The 19814-nt window shown below is 54.5% G+C and overlaps 9 protein-coding genes across 9 annotated transcripts; 4 read left to right on the top strand and 5 right to left on the bottom strand.

Moving 5' to 3' along the window:
* Window positions 1-508: 508 nt before the first annotated feature.
* PG985_009861 (uncharacterized protein) lies at window positions 509-946 on the bottom strand (the record flags this gene model as incomplete). The annotated part of the gene is made up of 1 exon (XM_066829629.1): window positions 509-946. The coding sequence occupies one exon, from the start codon at window positions 944-946 to the stop codon at window positions 509-511; it is 438 nt and encodes a 145-aa protein (XP_066682019.1).
* Window positions 947-3357: 2411 nt separating this feature from the next.
* On the bottom strand, window positions 3358-5191 carry PG985_009860 (uncharacterized protein; the record flags this gene model as incomplete). The annotated part of the gene is made up of 5 exons (XM_066829628.1): window positions 3358-3779; window positions 3844-4348; window positions 4423-4493; window positions 4557-4959; window positions 5027-5191. The coding sequence occupies 5 exons, from the start codon at window positions 5189-5191 to the stop codon at window positions 3358-3360; spliced, it is 1566 nt and encodes a 521-aa protein (XP_066682018.1).
* A 1456-nt stretch (window positions 5192-6647) lies between these two features.
* On the top strand, window positions 6648-8876 carry PG985_009859 (uncharacterized protein; the record flags this gene model as incomplete). Its single annotated transcript, XM_066829627.1, has 1 exon — window positions 6648-8876. One exon carries the CDS (start codon window positions 6648-6650, stop codon window positions 8874-8876), a length of 2229 nt encoding a protein of 742 aa, XP_066682017.1.
* Window positions 8877-8953: 77 nt separating this feature from the next.
* On the bottom strand, window positions 8954-9394 carry PG985_009858 (uncharacterized protein; the record flags this gene model as incomplete). Its single annotated transcript, XM_066829626.1, has 1 exon — window positions 8954-9394. The coding sequence occupies one exon, from the start codon at window positions 9392-9394 to the stop codon at window positions 8954-8956; it is 441 nt and encodes a 146-aa protein (XP_066682016.1).
* Window positions 9395-9919: 525 nt separating this feature from the next.
* Window positions 9920-11328, bottom strand: PG985_009857 (uncharacterized protein; the record flags this gene model as incomplete). The annotated part of the gene is made up of 2 exons (XM_066829625.1): window positions 9920-10830; window positions 10881-11328. The coding sequence occupies 2 exons, from the start codon at window positions 11326-11328 to the stop codon at window positions 9920-9922; spliced, it is 1359 nt and encodes a 452-aa protein (XP_066682015.1).
* Window positions 11329-12366: 1038 nt separating this feature from the next.
* Window positions 12367-13408, top strand: PG985_009856 (uncharacterized protein; the record flags this gene model as incomplete). The annotated part of the gene is made up of 2 exons (XM_066829624.1): window positions 12367-12784; window positions 12858-13408. 2 exons carry the CDS (start codon window positions 12367-12369, stop codon window positions 13406-13408), a joined length of 969 nt encoding a protein of 322 aa, XP_066682014.1.
* A 1023-nt stretch (window positions 13409-14431) lies between these two features.
* Window positions 14432-15796, top strand: PG985_009855 (uncharacterized protein; the record flags this gene model as incomplete). The annotated part of the gene is made up of 1 exon (XM_066829623.1): window positions 14432-15796. The coding sequence occupies one exon, from the start codon at window positions 14432-14434 to the stop codon at window positions 15794-15796; it is 1365 nt and encodes a 454-aa protein (XP_066682013.1).
* Window positions 15797-16744: 948 nt separating this feature from the next.
* Window positions 16745-17878, top strand: PG985_009854 (quinone oxidoreductase; the record flags this gene model as incomplete). The annotated part of the gene is made up of 1 exon (XM_066829622.1): window positions 16745-17878. The coding sequence occupies one exon, from the start codon at window positions 16745-16747 to the stop codon at window positions 17876-17878; it is 1134 nt and encodes a 377-aa protein (XP_066682012.1).
* A 202-nt stretch (window positions 17879-18080) lies between these two features.
* On the bottom strand, window positions 18081-19496 carry PG985_009853 (uncharacterized protein; the record flags this gene model as incomplete). Its single annotated transcript, XM_066829621.1, has 2 exons — window positions 18081-19121; window positions 19374-19496. The coding sequence occupies 2 exons, from the start codon at window positions 19494-19496 to the stop codon at window positions 18081-18083; spliced, it is 1164 nt and encodes a 387-aa protein (XP_066682011.1).
* Between the last annotated feature and the right edge of the window lie 318 nt (window positions 19497-19814).

Genomic DNA, 19814 nt, shown 5'->3' with positions numbered 1-19814 from the left:
ATTTATATTAAATATAATTTATATTTAAATTTTTATTTCTTTTATAATAAATTTAAAAAATAATATATAAATTAATTTATAATATAATAATAAATTAATAATAATATATTTATAAAAAAGTATTTATTAATTTTAATTAATTTTTATTAATTATTAATTTTTTTTTTTTATTATTTAGATTAATTTATAATAATAATATATTAATTTATATTCAATTTATTTAAATTTAATAAAAATTTTATAATATTTAAAATTTTAATTTCGTTTTAAATATATATAAATTTATTTTTTATTATTTATTAATTTTAATAATAATTATTATAGTTATATATTTTACATTTAATATAAAATTTATAACTTATAAAGTTATTTTAATTATATTTTAAATAATTATAATATATATAATTTTAAACCGTTTATTCCCAGCGGTAGGCCCAAGCTCCTAGTGTAGCTTACACCGCAAGCCTACGAGAACAACCTCGCGTTCCGCCAACCACTGGCCATCGTGTTAGAGGCCTTTCTGATCTGGAACCTGAATCGGCAGCAGTGTGCCTGTTGTCTTGCCAAGAAGTTTGTACAGCCTAGGCAATATATCATGAGCGGGTATGACCTCAAGCGACGGCGAGCGGCTGCAGATCTTGGTAGCGATTCGGGCTGCGCGCAGTGCACCTGGCAATGACCGACCCCGGTCCCTCGGTTCGTGATTCTGGTCATAGTCTGTGGTGAAAGCGGCAGCGACGGAGCCAGTGGCGTACAGGGTGGATGATTGGATGGCCTCTCTAGCGAGTTGATCAAGATGGGTATGGGTGAAGTCCTCTGGTTTAACACTGTTGGAGTAGAGGAACTGCAGACGCTGCAATTGTCGGACCATACCTTGCGCGAGGACGTGGAATATTCCCGGCTGGGCGATGTAGCTCAGCCCATTCTGCCAAGTCACGCTCTGCATAACTCGCAAGTTATCTGGGTAGAACACGCGGCGGGGCTGAGGTCTGCAATACAGGTTAAGAGTTGGCAATTATCACCAGTGAGAGTGCTGGAAGATTGCACAGCTGCTGATCAAAGAATCATCGACGCCTGCTCCGTGCCTGCATGTATCGTGAAAGGGTCCGGAATGCATTACGAAGTCAACGCATGCATGTAGCTGACAATGAGCTTGCTTTGCAGCGTGCCGTTTTCCGTCAGTCTGCCGAGTAGGGAGTAAACCCGATAGCTTTGGACCCGTGGTGCAGTACCATAGACTACGGAAGCATCGACATGTCCGCCTGGAGATTCACTGAACCTGATGTCTCCTTCTGGAATTAGTATCATCCCATCGACGATGCTGGTCTTTGTCTTCGCCTCTAAGGACAAGCTTGTGTTGAAGGCCCACGAGCGTGCCGATTGATTGATCCTCATCAATGCACATACCTTGAAACTGCCGAGACCAGAGCTTCTGGAAACTTTGGATTGTACCCTGCAAGTAGAATGCCAGCTTCAAACGCGGAAGTTGCATCTCGACTTGATGCATCTCTTGGCTGTAGAGAATATGCATGTGCATGACAGTCTCCAGTGGTTGCTGAGTCTGGCGGCAGCTCCTACATGGCCCAGGACATAAGTCTCTGCCTGGAATAGCCTTTCCATATCTCGCATCTGGCCAAGAAGCAGTCCCTTGAAGGGGTTCGAGGGGATCTGAGGACAGTATTGCCGCATCAAGGGAATGGTGCTGGTAGCTGACTTGTCCAAGGCGATCCAAATCTCCAATACAGTCAAGAGCATGCGAGAAGTACCTTCAGGCGATTCCCAATAATGGTCTTGTGCAAGCCCGTGGTATTCAAGAAGGAAACTCGTCAATCAATGAAGGATAGAAACTCGTCTAAATTGGGGAGGTCCAGATGCACATCTTGATCCCACTTCAGAGTCGAGACATCTGAGAGGTCAATTGGAGCTTCGGCAGATATGCGAATCAAAGCCCATCGATCGTCCAGTGTCTTTGATGTCTTGTACATGGCTTTGCGGATTGACTCCACCCATGCGCCCCTATCAGAATCTCCAAGCTTGGTCAGGCGACGGGCAATTTTCGCTGACATGGTGTACAGGATATCGCTCCCCAAAGATTGCGTTTCGGCGGCCTCGAGAATCCCAGATAGCAAGTATAGCATGAACTTCTTGTACATATTGCTACCTAATGGATCCGCCTGCTGAAAGCTGAGCTGCAGAGTGACGCGAAGTTCCGAGCAGCCAGATGGGGCTCCGTCTCCATGGAAGCGAGACAGCCTTGAACAAAGCCGACCAGAGTATCATCGTGCGTAGGTGAAGAATCGTCGTCAGTGGGCAATTTCGGAGGCAGGAAAACATGGTAGAAGAAGAAAAGGAGACTCGATTTGGACAAATCCGCAGGCAGAACTCCGGGTGGTAATTCCATGATCTCTTCCATCCAATGAGCTAGGTTCAGGCAAGATACCGGCGAGTGTATAAGTGTTGTGGATCGAAGGTATTTGAAGGTGTCCTGCTTGTTGTAAACAGGAAGGGAAGTTCGTCGCACGAAACATACATTGTGCGTGGAGTGTTTGCGCTGCCTGCCTGTTGGGGTCTTGCCTTTTGGCCAAGCCTGAACCAACAACACCAAGCGAAGATCCAATCATGAACCACCAACGAGTAAATGCCGCCATTGAGACTGTAATTAATTCGTTATCATATTCCTCGTTTCGGAGCATAGGGGGAAGCAGTATGCACTACGCTTGCTACCTACGGAGACAACTGTAATTGCTTGCGAGGGGTATAACTTAGTGATGATAGTCCTCCTATAAGCTGCTAATCGGCTAACAAGTGGCCTGAACCCTTAAAGCTCGGGGCCTAAACCCCTAAAGCTTAGGGCTCAATCCCTTAAAGCATTCAAAGTTCAGAACATTAGAGCCCCTAAGGTCCCTACAGTTCAGGTTTGCTAGAGCCCCCAGAACCCCTGGAATTCAGGTCTCCTAGAGCACTTAGACCTCTGGGGTTCAGAGCTAGCTGGTCCCTTAACACACCCAGCTTGCATAGACAGCTGATGGTCGATTGACTGGAAAAGCCGATTTAATCAACCGGCTGAGCCCGCCGGCTGTCGTAGGCCGTGCGCACCCGTCGAAACGCAGGAACATCAACGTAGCATGCATAATCGACAGGATGGCAACCATCGTCATTGGAGGATCGAAAGAGCTGGTTGAACCAGAAGTGTTCGTATGCTTTGAGTCGGCGTGTAAGAAACGACCATGGGAACATCGGAACTCCAACCCCGGTCACATGTCACACAGAGAGAAAAGATCTATCCATGTGCCTATGGATGCAGAACATGAAGATACGTTTACGAGCCCCTGATATCGAAAGAGCTCAAAATATACATTAAATAGCTGTCCCAGGAGCCGACTCCCAAGATCGTCGCGTCGAGCTCCCGTAGCGACGGGGGTCTCCCTTCTCCCCATCCCCGCATGGGTGACCGCCTCTGAACTCGCCCGACTCGACGACTGCCGCCTGAGCCTTGTCGGCAGCGGAGTGTGCCCGCAACCCGTCGTTCAGGGCGGTTTCCGAGATGTTGGTGAGTTCCAGGGAGAGGTGGCCCCGACGGCTGGCCTTGGTCGCGGCGGTGCGCCGTGATCCCATCGTGTCGTCGGTATGGCCGTAGTAACTGAAGGAGCTGCTCTTCCCTCCGAGCTTGTGCGATCGTGGGTAGGAGCCTTCGGCCTTCTTGATGATGCGGCGGACGACCTGCAGCGCCATGGGCATGCAGGCGCAGAACAGCGTGGTGTTGATTTCGGCCGTCGACCCTGGTAGATTATTATCACGCGTCAGTCGTCGTTGTATATAAGATGCAGGTGGGCGCGTACTTACAAATCAAAAACTTGGCCAACCTCACGGTGACGTTGGGGTCGTCTTTGAAATCCATATTACCGACGTGGACCAGCTCAACCAGCCGGAAGATGGAGCAGACCGACCCGCCAAGACCGCAGGCAAGCACGGCAATGGCCAGTGCCTTCTTGGCCCTCTTCATCTTGAGCTCGACCAGGCCCTTGATGGGCATGACGAAGATGATCCAGTCGGCTGCCATGTTGAGGGCGCCGTGGACGGCAGTGCTGGCCCCGAGATCCTGGCATGATCCCGCGTCGTAGTCGCCAAAGAACCGAGTCCAGGCGTAGCTCACTGGCCAGCACTGAAAGATGAGGATGAACATGTGGACGAGGGTGTAGATGGAGACTGCCCCAATCATGGTCCAGCAGAGGATGCGAAAGCGGTGGTGGCCGCTTTGCTTGGGGAAAATGCGCAGGTAGAAGAGCAATATCGACACCTTGACCACACCAAGGCTGACAAAGTAAATCGGCTCCGTGATTATCAAACACTTGGCCATGTTGTCAGTACAAAGAAGTGGGAAGAAACTCGGTCTGCGGGGGGAGTGGCAATGGGATCACTTACCTTGATGCCATATGTGATTTGGCTCTCCGTCAGCACCCACACATCCCTCCCGAAGCCACCCCCAACAACGGCTAGAGTCAGGGATCAGTATGATGGTTGATTCATGACGTACTGAGGGTGGGATTGTGACCTACCGAGTGATACCAAGACTCCCGATGCCAGGTTCACCACCATAGCAACAATGATGACGGTATCATCCCAGTCCCACCTGTTTGCCTCGAATCTGCTCGTCTCTAAAAGAGTGGTGCGTGCCAGAACCCGTAACACCAAGGCAATCATGCTGAGAGCCCCCGGAGCCCAAGTGACGGCCATGATCATCGGGACAAGGTCGGTCCGTGGCTCGTGGCACAACGCGGCAGTAAACCGCTTGGCTTGCAACAGCTCCTGAAGTGTGCAGCTGCTGAAAAGACAGGCCTGGAGCTTGTCGGAAACCCCTGGAATGACTTTCTTGGAACAGAGCGCCTGGATCGGATCGATTGAGGACGGCGTGGCTGGCACATACGGCATCGATTGCATCGATTGCACAACACATTCAAGCTGGAGAGTAGGGTGGGTAAGCGAAAAGAGGTCATACAGGAAGAAAGGGGTGAGTAGCTGTACTCACAGAACATGCCGGGGGCTTATTGGCAGAGCCATCTATCAATGAGCTAAAGGGGTTGTGAGAGGTTTGGTTTGTGATTTTCCGTTGCTGAACCGCGGGCGAGGCGATGCTCAGGGAGACGGCAAACCTTGCCATCGCAGACACGAACAGCAGTAGGGAGACCCTCATGGCGAAGTGAGCTTCGAAGAAGAGAAGGGGAAATGGCGAGGGGACGGCAGTACGAGAGTCCAGAGCTATGACCAGTGCCGGCTGGTTGGTGGTGAGAGGATATTGCGAGCTGTGACCAAGCCAGGCCTCGGTGTTTCAAGAATGCCAAACTTGTATATATAGGTGTTTTGAATTGACACATGCCGGAGGGCGAAATGTCAATGATAACCGTTTACAGCTGGCGCAACATCTCTGGTCTACACGTCAGATCAGTTTCAATCCTGCCTTTGGAGTGGAGTCACACGTCTGCAATCGTGCCTCTCTACATAGTCCTCTGGGCCCCTGAACACAAGTTCTTGTGTGGTGGGTGGCCTGAGGTTCCGAAAGGAGACGAGGCCGTTTGTACAGGAGGACCAATCACGGAAAGCTGTCAAAACCTGAGATATGACTGGCCGCGAGTGATATGATAGCGCCCGCGTTGCGACACCAGGTTGATCCTGGAGCCACATGTTCTTGGCGAACTGCCTATACGACACCCCACATTATATCCAGCATCTGCAGAGAAAAGCATCGGTAGGCAAAGTGGATACACCACACCGTTCAACTGACTGCGGGCCTCCCGCCTGTGTGGTTCCGCCAGGGCAGAGATGGATACTACCATGCAAGATTCCCATCGAGCTGGAACATGCCTTTCGCCAGTTTCCATCTGATCCTCCCCACGTTGGGACCCGATGCGGGATCTGTTTATCTGTACACCCCAGATGGCCATCATGTCGGCATGAGTCCGGTCACCCAGATGGCCATGTTCAAGACAGCAGTAGGGTCCAGCTTTACCGGGGGGCTTTCCAGCCATAGTTATGGATAGTTGGCTGATGTGCAGGCACGGCAGGGCAACTCACATAGCTGCTTTTAATGAAACAAGCCGAACGCGCGCAAAAGGATACTTGCATAGCCTGCTCGGGCAATGGAGGAGTCGAACCTGAGGCCGTGGAGATGGTGGATTGATGCTAGAAAAGCAAGAAAGCAGCAACAACAGCAGCGAGTGCCTTTCTTTTCAGCGGCTTCTGGGGTAGGGCAGAGACGTTGGTAGGTTACAGGAGAGGCAGAGGCAGATCAGATCTGTCGCATAGCCGAGTGGCAGTTATCGGAATCATTGATGACCCTATGCAGGTGCTTGAGTGTGATAGCCGGTGCGGCGTTTCAAATACTAATACATACCGTACACTCGAGCCGAAGCACAGGGCGCATTTGCCTATTCGGTCGAGGCTTGCGAGCAAAAGCAATGCCTGCTCGCCAATTGAGGGGCATTGGTGGGGCGGGAAGCCGAGAAACTGACGCATCTGACTTGCTGACTGCGACTGCAAGGCCGTTGATAAGCCTCCACACTTGGCCGGGTTCGTCATACGACGTTATCTGATCAATCGTTTTCGGCAAGAGCACCCCCGCCTAGGGAAATCACTCCAGAAAAGAAACCGGCATGGAGGCCGGCTCAGAGGAAGCCCCCCACTCCGGATCATCCACTCCGCAATGGGCTTCGGACTGCACGGCCTGCCAGGATATCTGGAACCTCTTTTCCGATCCCAAATCTGCAGCTGCAGTCAATCTCGGCTCCTTCCCAGAGGCCCTCTCCACTTCCTGTCCTGCCCACAAGCCATTGGTCCAGGCTTTTCGCAGTCATGTTGCGGATTGTGAAGACGCAGAGACGCAGGACGTGGGCCTTGTCTGTGGTGCCGACGGCCACAGCGTGGAGATGGTCCAGTCCATCTCCCACGGAGGCTACGTCTGGCACTTGCTTTTGGTCAAGGATGCCTCTGTGGAGAGCCATCCCGGGACCGGTCGCATTCTGGACCCCGACTGGGCCAACTTGGGCATGCTCAAAGAATGGAAGCATGACTGCTTGGCACTGCATGGAAAACTGTGCGACAACCCGATGAAGATATGGGAGACGCGGCCGGCATGGCTCATCGACGTCAAGCAGAGGTGTCTGGTCCCAGGCCAGGTGCCCGACAACTTTGTAGCACTCAGCTACGTCTACGGCAGTCACAGGGGATCCCACATGGACGCGGACATGCTGGCGCGTCTTCAGCAGCCGATGGCTCTCGACGCACCCGAAGCCGCGCAACTGCTGTCACCCATCGTCCAGCATGCCATGTACCTGACCGGCGTCATTGGCGAGCTCTACCTATGGGTAGATGCCCTCTGCATTCCGCACCACGACGCCGAAGCCACCAAGCAGCAGCTGGAAATGATGGCGGCCATCTATGCGGCCGCCGTCGTGACCATCATTGCCGCCGACGGCACTGCCCGCGACGGCCTGCAAGGGCTCCAGGGCATCTCGGCAAGCCGCGACCTGGGCCAAACCATCATCCCCTTTGGCGACGGCGAGCAGCTCGTGGTCCGGAACACGGGCATGTTCTCCCTGTCCGGCGGACTCCCGTACTACGACCGCGGATGGACCTACCAAGAGTACAAGATGTCGCCGCGCCGGATCCTCTTCCATAGCCGGGAGCTGCACTGGGAGTGCTCCTGCAGCGTCTGGCACGAGGAGCTCGTGCGCGGCGCCGAGGTCGACAAGTACATCGACGACCGCATGAAGGTCATCCTGGCCGGCTTTCCGGACCTGGGCTACCTCAGCCACATCGTCGGCAACTACAACAAGAGGACGCTGCGGTACGAGGAGGACGCCCTCCCCGGCATCACGGGACTGCTTTCGGTGCTGAGCCGGTCTTTCGCCGGGGGCTTCTTGTACGGGCTCCCCACCATGTTCTTCGACAGGGCACTGGGCTGGACGCCACACTGGTCGCATATCAACCTCCGTCGCCGTCTTACATCGGACAGGTCTCCAGAGAATCGCCTGTCGCCATCCGGTCTGCCCTCCTGGTCTTGGACCGGCTGGCAAGGTCTGGTATCGCTTGTTGCTCTGGGAGAGGCGGCGTGCATCAACCCCAGATACTGTCGGGTCGAAGAAACCACACCGATTACCACATGGTATACGGGCCCCTCGCCGCAGACCCCGCCGTCGGAGAGACGACGAGTCCGATCGACCTGGTTCGAGGACCGCCAGGACTACAAAGACCTCAGCCGGTCGCTGCCCCCGGGCTGGACGCGCCACGACGCGCCCGCGACCGGTTCCTTTCGCGACGAGCCTTTCCTCCACCCGGACGGGTGCGATCGGTACATTTTCAAACACGAGGCCATGCCGCCGCCAGGGTCCGACGGCGACGTGGGCGACGAGGAGAGGGCTTGGCATTACCCCTTTCCCGTCGCCGAGATACACGAGTCGGTGCTTCCTCCCTGCATGCTGGAACAGACGGCGTACCTGTTTTGCGACACTGCGGGCGCGAGGCTCTGGGGACACCAAGCCGGCGACTATAACATGGTGAGCCTGTGCCGCAGCGACGGGGTGGCAGTCGGTTCGCTCCACCTGCATAACGAGGACTCGTTGCGTCGCTTTCCAGGGGCTGCCACCAAGGAGGAGGCGGGGCTGCCTGTCGAACTGGTGGCTATCTACAAATCGAGGCAGTATTCCAAGACGTGGGATGAGCAGGAACACCGATATAGACTGCCATTGACACAGAGCGACGTATACTGTGTGCTTTGGGTAGAATGGACAGGGGGAGTCGCGTACCGACTAGCAAGTGGTCATGTGAGGGCAGAGGAATGGGACGGTCTAGAGCACCAAAGCGTATCTCTAATTCTTGGCTGAAGGATCTTGCATTATTCTGTCTACTCGATTGGGTGTTAATCACGACGGATCGAAATGGTCGAGAACCTGGTCATCCATTAGATATCGTATGTACTTACCTGTATCCCCACCGCCTTGGAGTAGAAAGCCGCAAGCAGCGCCAGGCGCTCGTCGCCGAGCAGCGTCTCCACCTCGGCGAAGAACCACTCGTACAAGGGCGAACCGCGACCCCCGTTCTGGAGGTCGTTCGGCTCCTGGACGCGGCCGTCGGCCGGGTCGTGGGCGTGGAGGTCCTCGTAGCTCTTGACGAGCGCGAGGACGCCCTCGCGCCTCCGCTGGGCAATGTAGCCCTCGACGATCTCGGCCGCGTCGCTCACGGCGGGGCCGCGGGCGTGGTAGGACGTAGTGCTGGTGGGGGCGTCGAAGCGCTCGTAGGCTCGGTGGACCAGGGCGTTGACGGCGCGTCGGGGATGGGCCACCGTCGTGAGTGCGTGGATGGCCTCCTCGGAGGCGAACGAGGTCTTCGACTCATGGGCCATTTTCTTTTTTCTATTCTGTGTTGTTTCTCGCGTCTCTCAGGTGTTATTTGATACTCACTTGAAGGGCGCTATGCGTATTTTCTCCGAAAGGCTCGATGAAACATCTCCCTTCAATGGACGCTCGTCTAATTTTATACACGACGCTTGTTCGCTTTATATTATTTTACAATGCCATTCACAGTACCCCAAACAATGAGACTGTTTCATAAGGGGTGGGAACAAAGCAGAGCGGGACAAGCAAGGCACAACGGGTAAGCCCGAACTCATTATCCGAATTTGCAAAAAGGGGCACGTCACTACCAGTACTGCTTTGTCACCCGGTGTCTAAACCATACTCGACAAGGTCGGGTATCTCGGGGTTAGGCCCCTCGAGGTCAGCAACCTTTAGGGATGTGAATGATACTGGAGGGAGTCGGTGGAGGCAAATAAGATAGACAACCAAAATCAAAGAACCCATGCGTTCGTGATCATCCCAGATTATACAACCTTCCTGCAGCCATATGTGGGAAACGATAGCTCAGTATACTAGAGAGTCTCATTCGGTCTAGCGAAACGCCCATGAAGTTGTTTGAGTAGATTAGGGGACGAAAGGGATGCCTGCCAGAGGTAGTACATGGCCGCGGAGACGACCGTCAGGGGCACGGCAAAGGCCCAGTAGATCCAGATCTGCGGCGACACGGTCCAGCCGCCGCCCCCGGCGTCGTAGTTGAAGAAGGACATGCTGAAGACGGCGCACGTAAAGGTGGGCGGCAGGAAGACGAGGGTCAGGATCGAGATGGTCTTCATGGCGGTGCTGTCCGTCTTGGCCGCCCGCGAGATGCCGATGGACGTCTGGGAGTCCTCGAGGGCCACCAGGTTGAAGGCCAGCTGGATCTCGTTCTGCAGCCGGTCCTGGTTCGACTGCGACCGGCAGCGCAGGTTGTCGATGACCTGCTTGTGCGCCAGCAGGCGCTGCCGTACGTTTTTCCAGAGGCGCACTCCCGCCTCCTCCTGGCCTGTCGCCTCGGGCCGTATCTCCTTGTGTTGGGACAGCACTGCTGCCAGCGTCTGTATCGATACGTCGAGAGTCTCAGTCACGTGGATGGCGTGGCGTGCGAGGTCGTGGAGGCGGCGGAAGTCGGGGTGCTGCTGCCCCTGTGGCTTTTCTCCTTTCTCGATGTTCCGGACGTGGGTGCGGATGGCCCAGACCGACTCGTCGTGGAGGCTGGCCAGCTCGTCGCCAATTCTGGTGTAGACCCAGAACGGATCGTTGTGCTGGTTCCTGTCGGCCTTCATCATCGACTCGGACAGGCGGTTGGCTATGGGTGGCGACATGTCAAGCAAGACGATCACGGTCTGGCCGAGGGACGGAATCCAGCGCGTGAAAAGGTGGATCTTCTCCCACTCGAAATCCGAGGCGCCGCGCACCATTTTTGCCTGGAATCGTCCCCAAGTATCTGGTTTTGCATCAGCCAAAGGCAGCCGAACCTGGCTGCTGGCAACCTACCGACAGTAGGGACGCCGCCCAGATCCTGCTCTACGCAGCCAAAGTACCCGTTGGCATTTCGGTGGTGGCCCGACCACCACTCCTCTGACATACCGAATGTGGCCGTGAACACCTCGCGGCATGTTGGGCAGATCCGGGCCTGGTTGGCACTGGCAGCTCTGGTCGACGTTAGTCGAGGTTCCGGGCGCAGGCGGGTTTCAACGGACACAATACTCAGGTGCGACTGGGCGCAGGTTTGCCGCAGGGCCTGTGTATTGGCATGGAGGTCCGCGGAGTTGATTGTGCATGTCCGCCAGTTCTCGTGGGCTTCGGGCAGATGGGAGCGGTGGACTCCGTCGTCATCTTGACCTTGGCACTCAGCTGGGCCATGGTAACCTTCGGATTGTTGCACAATGGAGATCTGGGAGACGCCGCGGCATTGAGTTAGTCTATCGGATATTCTTGGCATTTGTGCTGAAAGCTTCGGATGAGGAAGGCAAATGCTTCCACGAGGCTGTTCGAAGAGGAAGGACGTCAAGGTAAGTTTCCCGACGACTGAAGAGTGTATAGTGGGCTTCCATCGTCAACGCTACAGCCGCAAGGCAGTTGCAGTTGCCTGCATCACGAAGTGGAAATTCCAAACTTCGCAGCTCTTGCATTGGGCGCCAGGCTCCAAAAGCAAATGCACTGCCCCGCCCTAATGCACCGCGTCCTGCACCTAGCAAGCGATAATAACACCGCCGAACGATGCCTCAGCCCGTCCAACGGAGCTTCCACGCCTTGATCATGTACTTCCAGATAAAGCGCATTGTGGGAGCTGGCCAGGTTTTTGGGCGGCCCAGCCATCGAATGATGGGATTGAATGTGGTTACCAGGCAATCGTACAGATTCATTCCATGTTGGAAAATGCTCCCCACAGAGCCCGAGCGCCGATAAGCTTATTCCGACATCCTCGTGCCGACAGCCAGGTACCTCCACAGCCTCAAATGGCCCTTTTGACATCTGATATCGCTAATCTCACGTTGTCACGGCCGTAGCAATCTGGGAAACGCTTTGTAGTATGAGATTGTGCCAACGGGCCAGGTTCCGAACTAAAAGGTTGTGTTCAGGCTTATCTTGGTGGGTTGGTGGGGGACCCTCAAGTGCTTACCAGGGCGTTTCTTGGGTTGACACCCCTGACCCCCGTCTGTGCTCTGATTCGTACGGAATACGGTCCAAATTTGCCCATGTTGGCCTGACGCGTAAGGACCGAGATATCATGAGGATTATTGGTTCCCCTCAGAGCTGGTGCTGACATGATGTAGACTGTCTGTGTCTACCGTCTGATATGCTGGGTATTTCAAACCCGTGCATCTCATTTCATTTCGTCTCTCACTCTGCTTTTTTCTTTCGACCCCACCTGTAGGGAAAACACCTCCTCCTCGATGAGTGTTGGAGTCGATTGACATGTCTTATATACCATACCAGCACTGTCGAATAGCCATAAATTTTCCTCGTCGCACAATTGATGGAGAGCCAGAAGCCCCGGGCTGCGGGGCCCTTGCAGCACAGCGACTACACGGTTGGCTGGGTCTGCGCCCTCCCGAAGGAGCTAACCGCGGCGACCGCAATGCTAGACGAAAGGCACAAAGACCGGGAGCTGCACCTCAAGAGAAAGCGGAACGATATAAATACCTACACGTTAGGTTCGATGGGAGGACACAATATTGTCATTGCCTGCTTGCCCAAAGGCAGGTTCGGTACCATTTCCGCGGCCACCGTCGCGGCGCAAATGATTAATGCGTTCCCAGCCGTCCGTTTCGGGCTGATGGTGGGTATCGGTGGTGCCGTCTCGCGCAAGGTGCGCCTAGGAGATGTGGTCGTTGGCACTCCGTCCGGACAGCACCCCGGAGTGGTGCAGTGGGATATGGGAAAGACCGGAGATTGTTTCGAGCGAACCGGGTCGCTAAATAACCCCCTCTGGCGTGCTGCTCACTGCTTTGACCAAGCTTGAGACAGACCACGACACCGAGGGCTCCAAAGTAACTGTGTACCTCAAAGAGGTGGGGGAAAGTAACCCACGACTGCAGACGAGGTATGACAAGAGCCAACTCGTCGACAGGCTCTTCAAGTCGTCATACCAACATGTCCGTGACCCACATGAAACCGAGGAAGACGAGATGGAAGACGAGAATGACAACGATGGCTGCCGACATTGCGACCCGGCCCAGACTGTTAAAAGGAAGCCACGGGACACGTTGATACACTATGGCACTATCGCATCCGGCAACCAGGTGATCAAGAACGCCAAACTACGGGACCAACTTGCCAATGATCTTGGGGGTAACGTCCTCTGCGTCGAGATGGAGTCGGCAGGCTTGATGGACAACTTCCCCTGCATCGTCATCAGAGGCATCTGTGACTATGCGGACTCGCACAAGAACGATGCATGGCAGGAGCATGCTGCAGCCGTAGCAGCAGCTTTTGCCAAGGAATTCCTGGGCTATGTTCAGGCAAGCGAGGTGGAAGGCGAAAGAACGGTGCAGGAAGCGCTTCAAACTGGTCGGTAACCTGGTTTCTAGAATCCAAAGAATACCAACAGTAAGTCACCTCATCGTTCATTCCGTTTATTCGGGGTTATTTGAGTGCCTCGCGGGAATGGATCCACCGATTGCTCTTAAAGACTAGTCTCTGTTCCACTCTGTGATGTCCGGTTTGTTCTACGAAGAGCAGCACTAACGCTGAGAGCTGGTAGGTGGTTATTGGAGCCCGGCCAGACATTATTCTGCCATGGAATGCCCGGGGCAGGGAAAACAATTCTCGCCTCAATCATAATCAATCATCTCGAACATAGGCTGCGTGATAGTAACACGGCTACTATGGTATATGTCTACCTCAACTTCAAACGCGAGGATGAGCAGAGTATAGAAGTCATGATGGCGAGTCTCCTGAAGCAGCTGGCTCAGACTAAGTCTTCGCTACCAGAAGTCGTACAGGAGCTCCACAAACAACACGCCCCTAGGCAGACAAGTCCGATGCTTGAAGAGATAACACATGCCCTTCGTTTAGTCATGGGTGAGTACTCGAGAGTTTTGGTGGTCATTGATGCTCTTGACGAGTACCAAGCATCGGCCGGTTTGAGGCGACGCTTCCTATCAGTCCTATCCGATCTACAGGTCAAGACCCACATGAACCTTTTGACGATGGCGAGAAAGCTTCCCGATATCTGGGATCACTTCAATAACGAGGGCAGTCTGAACCTCGAAGTCTGTGCCAGTGAAGACGATATCCGCATGTACATAAGCTGTCATGTTTCGCAGCTTGGCAGTTTCATAGCAGAAAAAGATATCAGGGAGCTCGTCATCGGACAGATCACAAAATCTGCGCGAGGGATGTAAGTGGTATACCAAACATGACTGGACGTGCCTCAGCTGAGCTAACCAACTGATACGTGAAGGTTCCTCCTTGCCCAACTTCATCTGGAGTCACTTAAAGATAAAGACACGACAAAGGCCGTCCGCGAAGCGCTTGAGAGGATGACGGAACTGTCCTCGTCTGCCGAATTGACCTATCACCATGCCTATCATGACACCATGGCACGCATCACAAGTCAACTCGCCCGCCACGCACGACGTGCAAAGCAGGTCTTGGGATGGATCACCCACGCCGAGAGGCCATTGAAAAAACTCGAGTTGCAACACGCACTTGCCGTCGAGCCTGGCCAACCCATGCTAGACCCAGAGAACCTTCCCGAGATTGGCCACCTGGTTTCGGTCTGCGCAGGCCTGGTGACAGTCGACGAGGAGAGCGAAGTTGTCCGCTTGGCACACTACACAGCCCAAGAGTACTTCGCATTGACGAAAGAGCAATGGTTCCCCATGTTCCAGGAAACAATAGTCATGACTTGCCTTTCCTATCTTTCATTCAATGCCTTTGCAGCTGGACCTTGTCCATCGACTCTCGCAGAACGGTTTAGACAGTACCCGTTCTACGACTATGCCGCGGGACACTGGGGCCATCACGCTCGTGGAGCACAAACACGCGAGTATATTTTGACGTTTTTGCAAATGGGCAACGAGGTCGATGCAGCTGATCAAGCGCGAGGCCATTACGAGCCCCGGATTACCAACCCAGTGGTTAGACCAAAGATATTTCAATGCGATTCGGGCGTGCCCCTGGAGGGGGGCGTCGCATCACCAACATGCTATCAACACGACTCAGAGCCATACGTTTCCAAGAGAAACGGACTGCACTTGGCAGCAGCTTTCGGTCTTGAGGATACAGTGCGTGAGATGCTCCGCGTGTACGACGTCAATGCCAGGGATAAGTGGCGATTTACGGCATTGGAGTTAGCCGCAAGCAACAACTACCCAGACGCGGTTCGGGTCCTGGTAGAGAAAGGCGCCGACCTCGTTTCTCAAAAAATGGCTCTTTACGAAGCATCGAGGAGACGCTACCTGGAAGTTGTCAGATGCCTGACGGACAATGACGGCCCCTCCAAATCCAACCCAGGAACGATGGCCGGCGCTTTATCACGCGCCGCCTCTTGGGAAATATGTGAACTTCTGATCGAAAGGGGTGCCAATGTGAACTTCAAACACTCACGCGCAGATCTGGACTTTTTGGGCAAGCCTCGCTCGTCGCGCGAAGCGTCAGCAAAGGGAATAACGCCACTACATTGCGCCATCGAACGTCAGAACCTCGGACAAGCCCTATGCTTAATTGAGAAAGGAGCCAGTGTGCATGTGGCAGACAGTCTAGGAAGGACGCCAATGCTGGTTGCCATGCACATTGACAAGTCTGTTTTCTATGGAAAAGAAATGCTGGCCCAGCTCCTCCTCGAGCATGGTGCCGACGGCAACGTCCAAGACGACAACGGGAGGACAGCAATGGACATGCTCAGAGACAGCCGAGAAGAGACAGAGAGCGCCGGGCAAAGGCGCGGCGTCAGCGTATGAAGCTCCGAAGACACAAGGAAGGGCTCGAAGAGGACGTATGAGGCCAGAGTGTCGATCCCGTGGTATGCATCCATGGGCGGAGCTTCCGCCCGCACTTCCCCGCAACGGCTAGGATCTTGGAGAGGCAGTGAGGTAGTACAGAATGCATCTTTCTACAGGCTCTACCCTAGTTAATAGATATGCCACTTGGTAGATATTTGCCACTTACTAGATATTTTTCAGCTGCCCGAGTCTTTTTTGGTGGCGTTAATGCATAAATAGATATTAGATATGGCTTCCGAAAATATGCGACAACAGGGGTCTGGAATAGGGGTCACCGGCCCCCTGTTTCCTCCACTTTTGGTACATTTTCCTATGAAATTTGAGGTTCTAACGGGCTCACCACCCAACCCACCCACCCCTCCAGTCGACCCACCAGCCACACTACCAGCCACACCTACCGGACCAGCCTCCCAGGCCCTCCATTTGGTGCCTTTTCTGGCCCGGAACGGGCCCCACTTTTAGTCACGTGTATGCCCCTTAACGCATATTTGCCAGATAACGCATAAATTTTGGCTGCCCGAGTCTTATCTGTTAACTAGGGTAGAGCCTGTAGTGGTCGGGCCTTCTAAGTGATAGACCAGGGTTATCGTCTGCGAGCCTTGCAGTATAGTGGCTACACGCTTGTTTTGTGGCACTCGATATGCACGTTTCTCAGTCATCAATGGGTCCATCTCTCGGCAATTGGAATAGTGGGCTGTCCCATAGTAATACTGAGTAGTGATCTCATAAGAACGTCACGACAACAGGAATTCAGAGGCAGGGTTCGCTACAATGTCCATTCTGTTCTATCCGACTTAAAATCGAAGCAATTATTCCAGTACTCTAGTTCTGATTATTGCCCGGGAACTACTTAGCTCACATACTATACTCAAAAGTTTGTCCGTCTAATTCTCACCTGAACGGATCATGCCTTCATCCAGCACCACCACGATGCACGCCATCGGCGTCCCGCAATACGGCCCTGCCGACAACCTGCAGTCCCGGGAGATCCCGAGGCCGGCGGCGCCGACGGGCCGCCAGATGCGCGTCGAGATCAAGGCGGTGTCGGTCAACCCGATCGACATCAAGGTGCGCGCCGGCACCTACGACGACCCGCCCGACTACTACGACCGCGTGCAGGGCCTCACCAAGACCGAGGGTGGGGACGACGCAACCAACAACAAGATCCACGTCATGGGCTACGACGGCGCCGGCGTGGTGCGCGAGCTCGGCCCCGACGTGAAACGCTTCCGGGTCGGCGACGAGGTCTACTTCCTGGCCAGTCCCGTGCTGCAGGGCACCTACGCCGAGGAGCTGGTGGTGGACGAGCGCCACGCGGGCCACAAGCCGCGCTCGCTCGACTTCGTCCAGGCCGCCGCCATGCCGCTGACCTACGGCACCGCGTACGAGTCGCTCGTGGACCGACTGGGCATCCAGCCCAACGAGAAGGCGGGGATCCTCATCATCAACGGCGGCGGCGGCATGGGCTCCGTCGCGTCGCAGATCGCGCGCCGCATCCTGAAGCTGCCCGTCGTCATCACCACGGCCTCGCGGCCCGAGACGGCCGCCTTCTCGCGCGACGTCGGCGGCGCCACCCACGTCGTCAACCACCGCGAGGACATCGTGCGCCAGATCCGCGACCTCGACCTCCCCGGCGACGTGCCCCTCAAGTACGCCTGCATCACGTCGCGCACGGAGCAGTATATCGCGCCCATCGGCGAGGTGCTGGCGCCCTTTGGCCGGGTGTGCAGCATCGTGCAGGCGCGCTTCGACATGTACGGCACCCAGTTCATGAGCAAGTCGCTGTCGTTCGCGTGGTGCTGGATCGCCACGGGGCCCTACCACGGCTACGCCAACGACCGCGAGGAGAAGCACCACGAGTGGTACGAGGAGCTGGCCGCGCTGCTCGACCAGGGCGTCATCAAGTGCCACCTCACCCAGCGCAGGAAGCTCACCCTCGAGAACATCCGCGAGGCCCACAAGGCCACCGAGGCCGGCAAGGGCGTCGGCAAGACGGCGCTGGGGGTGGATGAGCCCGGGGAGCAGCAGGCGTTTTGTTGAAGGTTGAGATTGAAGTTACTGCCATGATGGGATCAACACTTAGTCAGGATTGATTCATCAAATGGTGCTTAGGTGGCATATCTATGTACAAACAGATTGCGACGAACATCCTTCTGGTTATTACACACTGGTTAAACCGCCTTATATGATGCCCAAATTGCCGTTCTACTACTCAGGGGTCGACCTGAACCTTCTTTCCCTGCTAAACCTGCCCTTCCATCCACGGATGCTGACGGTCGTGGCAGTCGCTTGCAAAGTTTGAGTCTCGATGCTCCGTAGTTGAGAATTCAGTAGTCAGAAGTACTGCTCCGTCTTCAGGAAGCGAATGGCATCTGGGCTGTTCTCTAGAGCTGGTCTGGTTCAACCTGACCAGCGGTATGCTGCCGCTGGGAGTATCCATCTGCTGGTAAGTCCTGGGGTTCGAGTTTGTTGCGTGCCCACCGCGATGAGCCAGTGACTGCAAGCTGCCCCGGGAGGCAAACCCCATCCAAGATCTCAGAGCTGCAAATGCCCCCGAGTTTCGAATCTGATCGAATGCCTTGGGGATCGATGGTCCACACAGGACCAGCATGCCCGCAGTGTACTCGGCGTTGGCCAACAAGGACAGGGCCGAATAATGGTAGAGCGTGTCGGAAGAAGTATCCAGAATGACCGCAGTGGCTAGCCTGGCGGCCGCAGCCACGCAACCAAACAGCCCAGGGCAGAATATGGCCGAGACACCGGCTTTCTTCTGCGTCGACATATGAAGTCGCCAGATGACTCGGTGGGGCAGGATGAGGATGGCCAAGTCGGTCACCAGGGCCATGGCCGCGGCGGCAATGTCCAGGGCGCGTTTGTCGAAGCACTTGCCGCGGATGGTGAGATCCCAGGTGGCCCGATGGGGCACGCATGCAAGATTGGCAGCTATGGGGTACACAATTGTCCAGATTATGTTGATCCACATGACAATGTGACAAGCCCAAAAGAAAGAGTTACGGGTGCCGGCGGGGACGAAGAGGCGGACCCAGTAGGAGAGGACGACAACCTTGAGCGTTCCCACCGATAGTATTTGGAGGGTGCTGAAGATGAGAAAGTCCTGCTTGAGTTCAGCACCTCGCACGGATCTGTGACTGTAAATGCTCGTTTGTAGACTCACGTGGAGGTATGTAATCATGTCACGAAGGCGGACGTCCCACTGATGAACAAGAAAGCCGACAGTCTCTAGTGAGGAGTAATCTTGGCTAATGAGCGCCACGAAGCACGCCTGCGCCCGATTAGCAAGTCCAACGCCAGAACGTCAGAGGACGTTTTCTTGTCTTTGTGACCCACATATGACGCAATGAGGACAACTAGGTTAATAGACGTAAGAGAGCATACATTATTATAGTTGGGTTATTGGTTAGATCTGTATCTTACAGTCGTCGAAATAAGCCCGCCGATTGACATTGAATCGCACATATAGACGGACTAGAAGCATGACGGTACACAGGAACAGTTCCAAGGTAGTAACTCCTACACCCAAGGTGTTTTGGTTTGGGGGGTTCTCCAAGTTGGGCGTGATGCTGTACGGTGGTGCTAGTGCAGGCCGTTCGAGTGCCACAGCGAGTTCTTCGGGACTTAGTCCCGGCAGGTCAGCCATCGCAGTCGTTGACAGCAGCCAAGCAGGGTGAGAGTTGAGTAGGATGGGAACAGAACCCGGGCTAGTGCGGGCCAGGGAGATCTTATTAAACGACGGCTCACAGTGTAACAGGTTAGACAGTAAGAACTACTGCTCGTTGCTGCCGGCCGCCTTGACATACCGATTGAGTATAACACCGCCGGCTTACTCAGCAGGCTGCAGTCATACAATACAAGACAGACCCCCACCGGCTCACTGTACCGAGTTAGTACCAGGAGGTTGCATGAGTGTGGGACGTGGCATGGTGGAATGCGATAAGCCTCATGCCGTTGGTGCGTG

This window comes from Apiospora marii (assembly GCF_038362585.1).
Source record: "Apiospora marii strain CBS 49790 chromosome Unknown utg000006l_segment0_segment0, whole genome shotgun sequence".
NCBI classification, from domain to species: domain Eukaryota; kingdom Fungi; phylum Ascomycota; class Sordariomycetes; order Amphisphaeriales; family Apiosporaceae; genus Apiospora; species Apiospora marii.
Note: the sequence above shows the minus strand (reverse complement) of the source record. Positions and strands in the feature narration are given on the sequence as shown.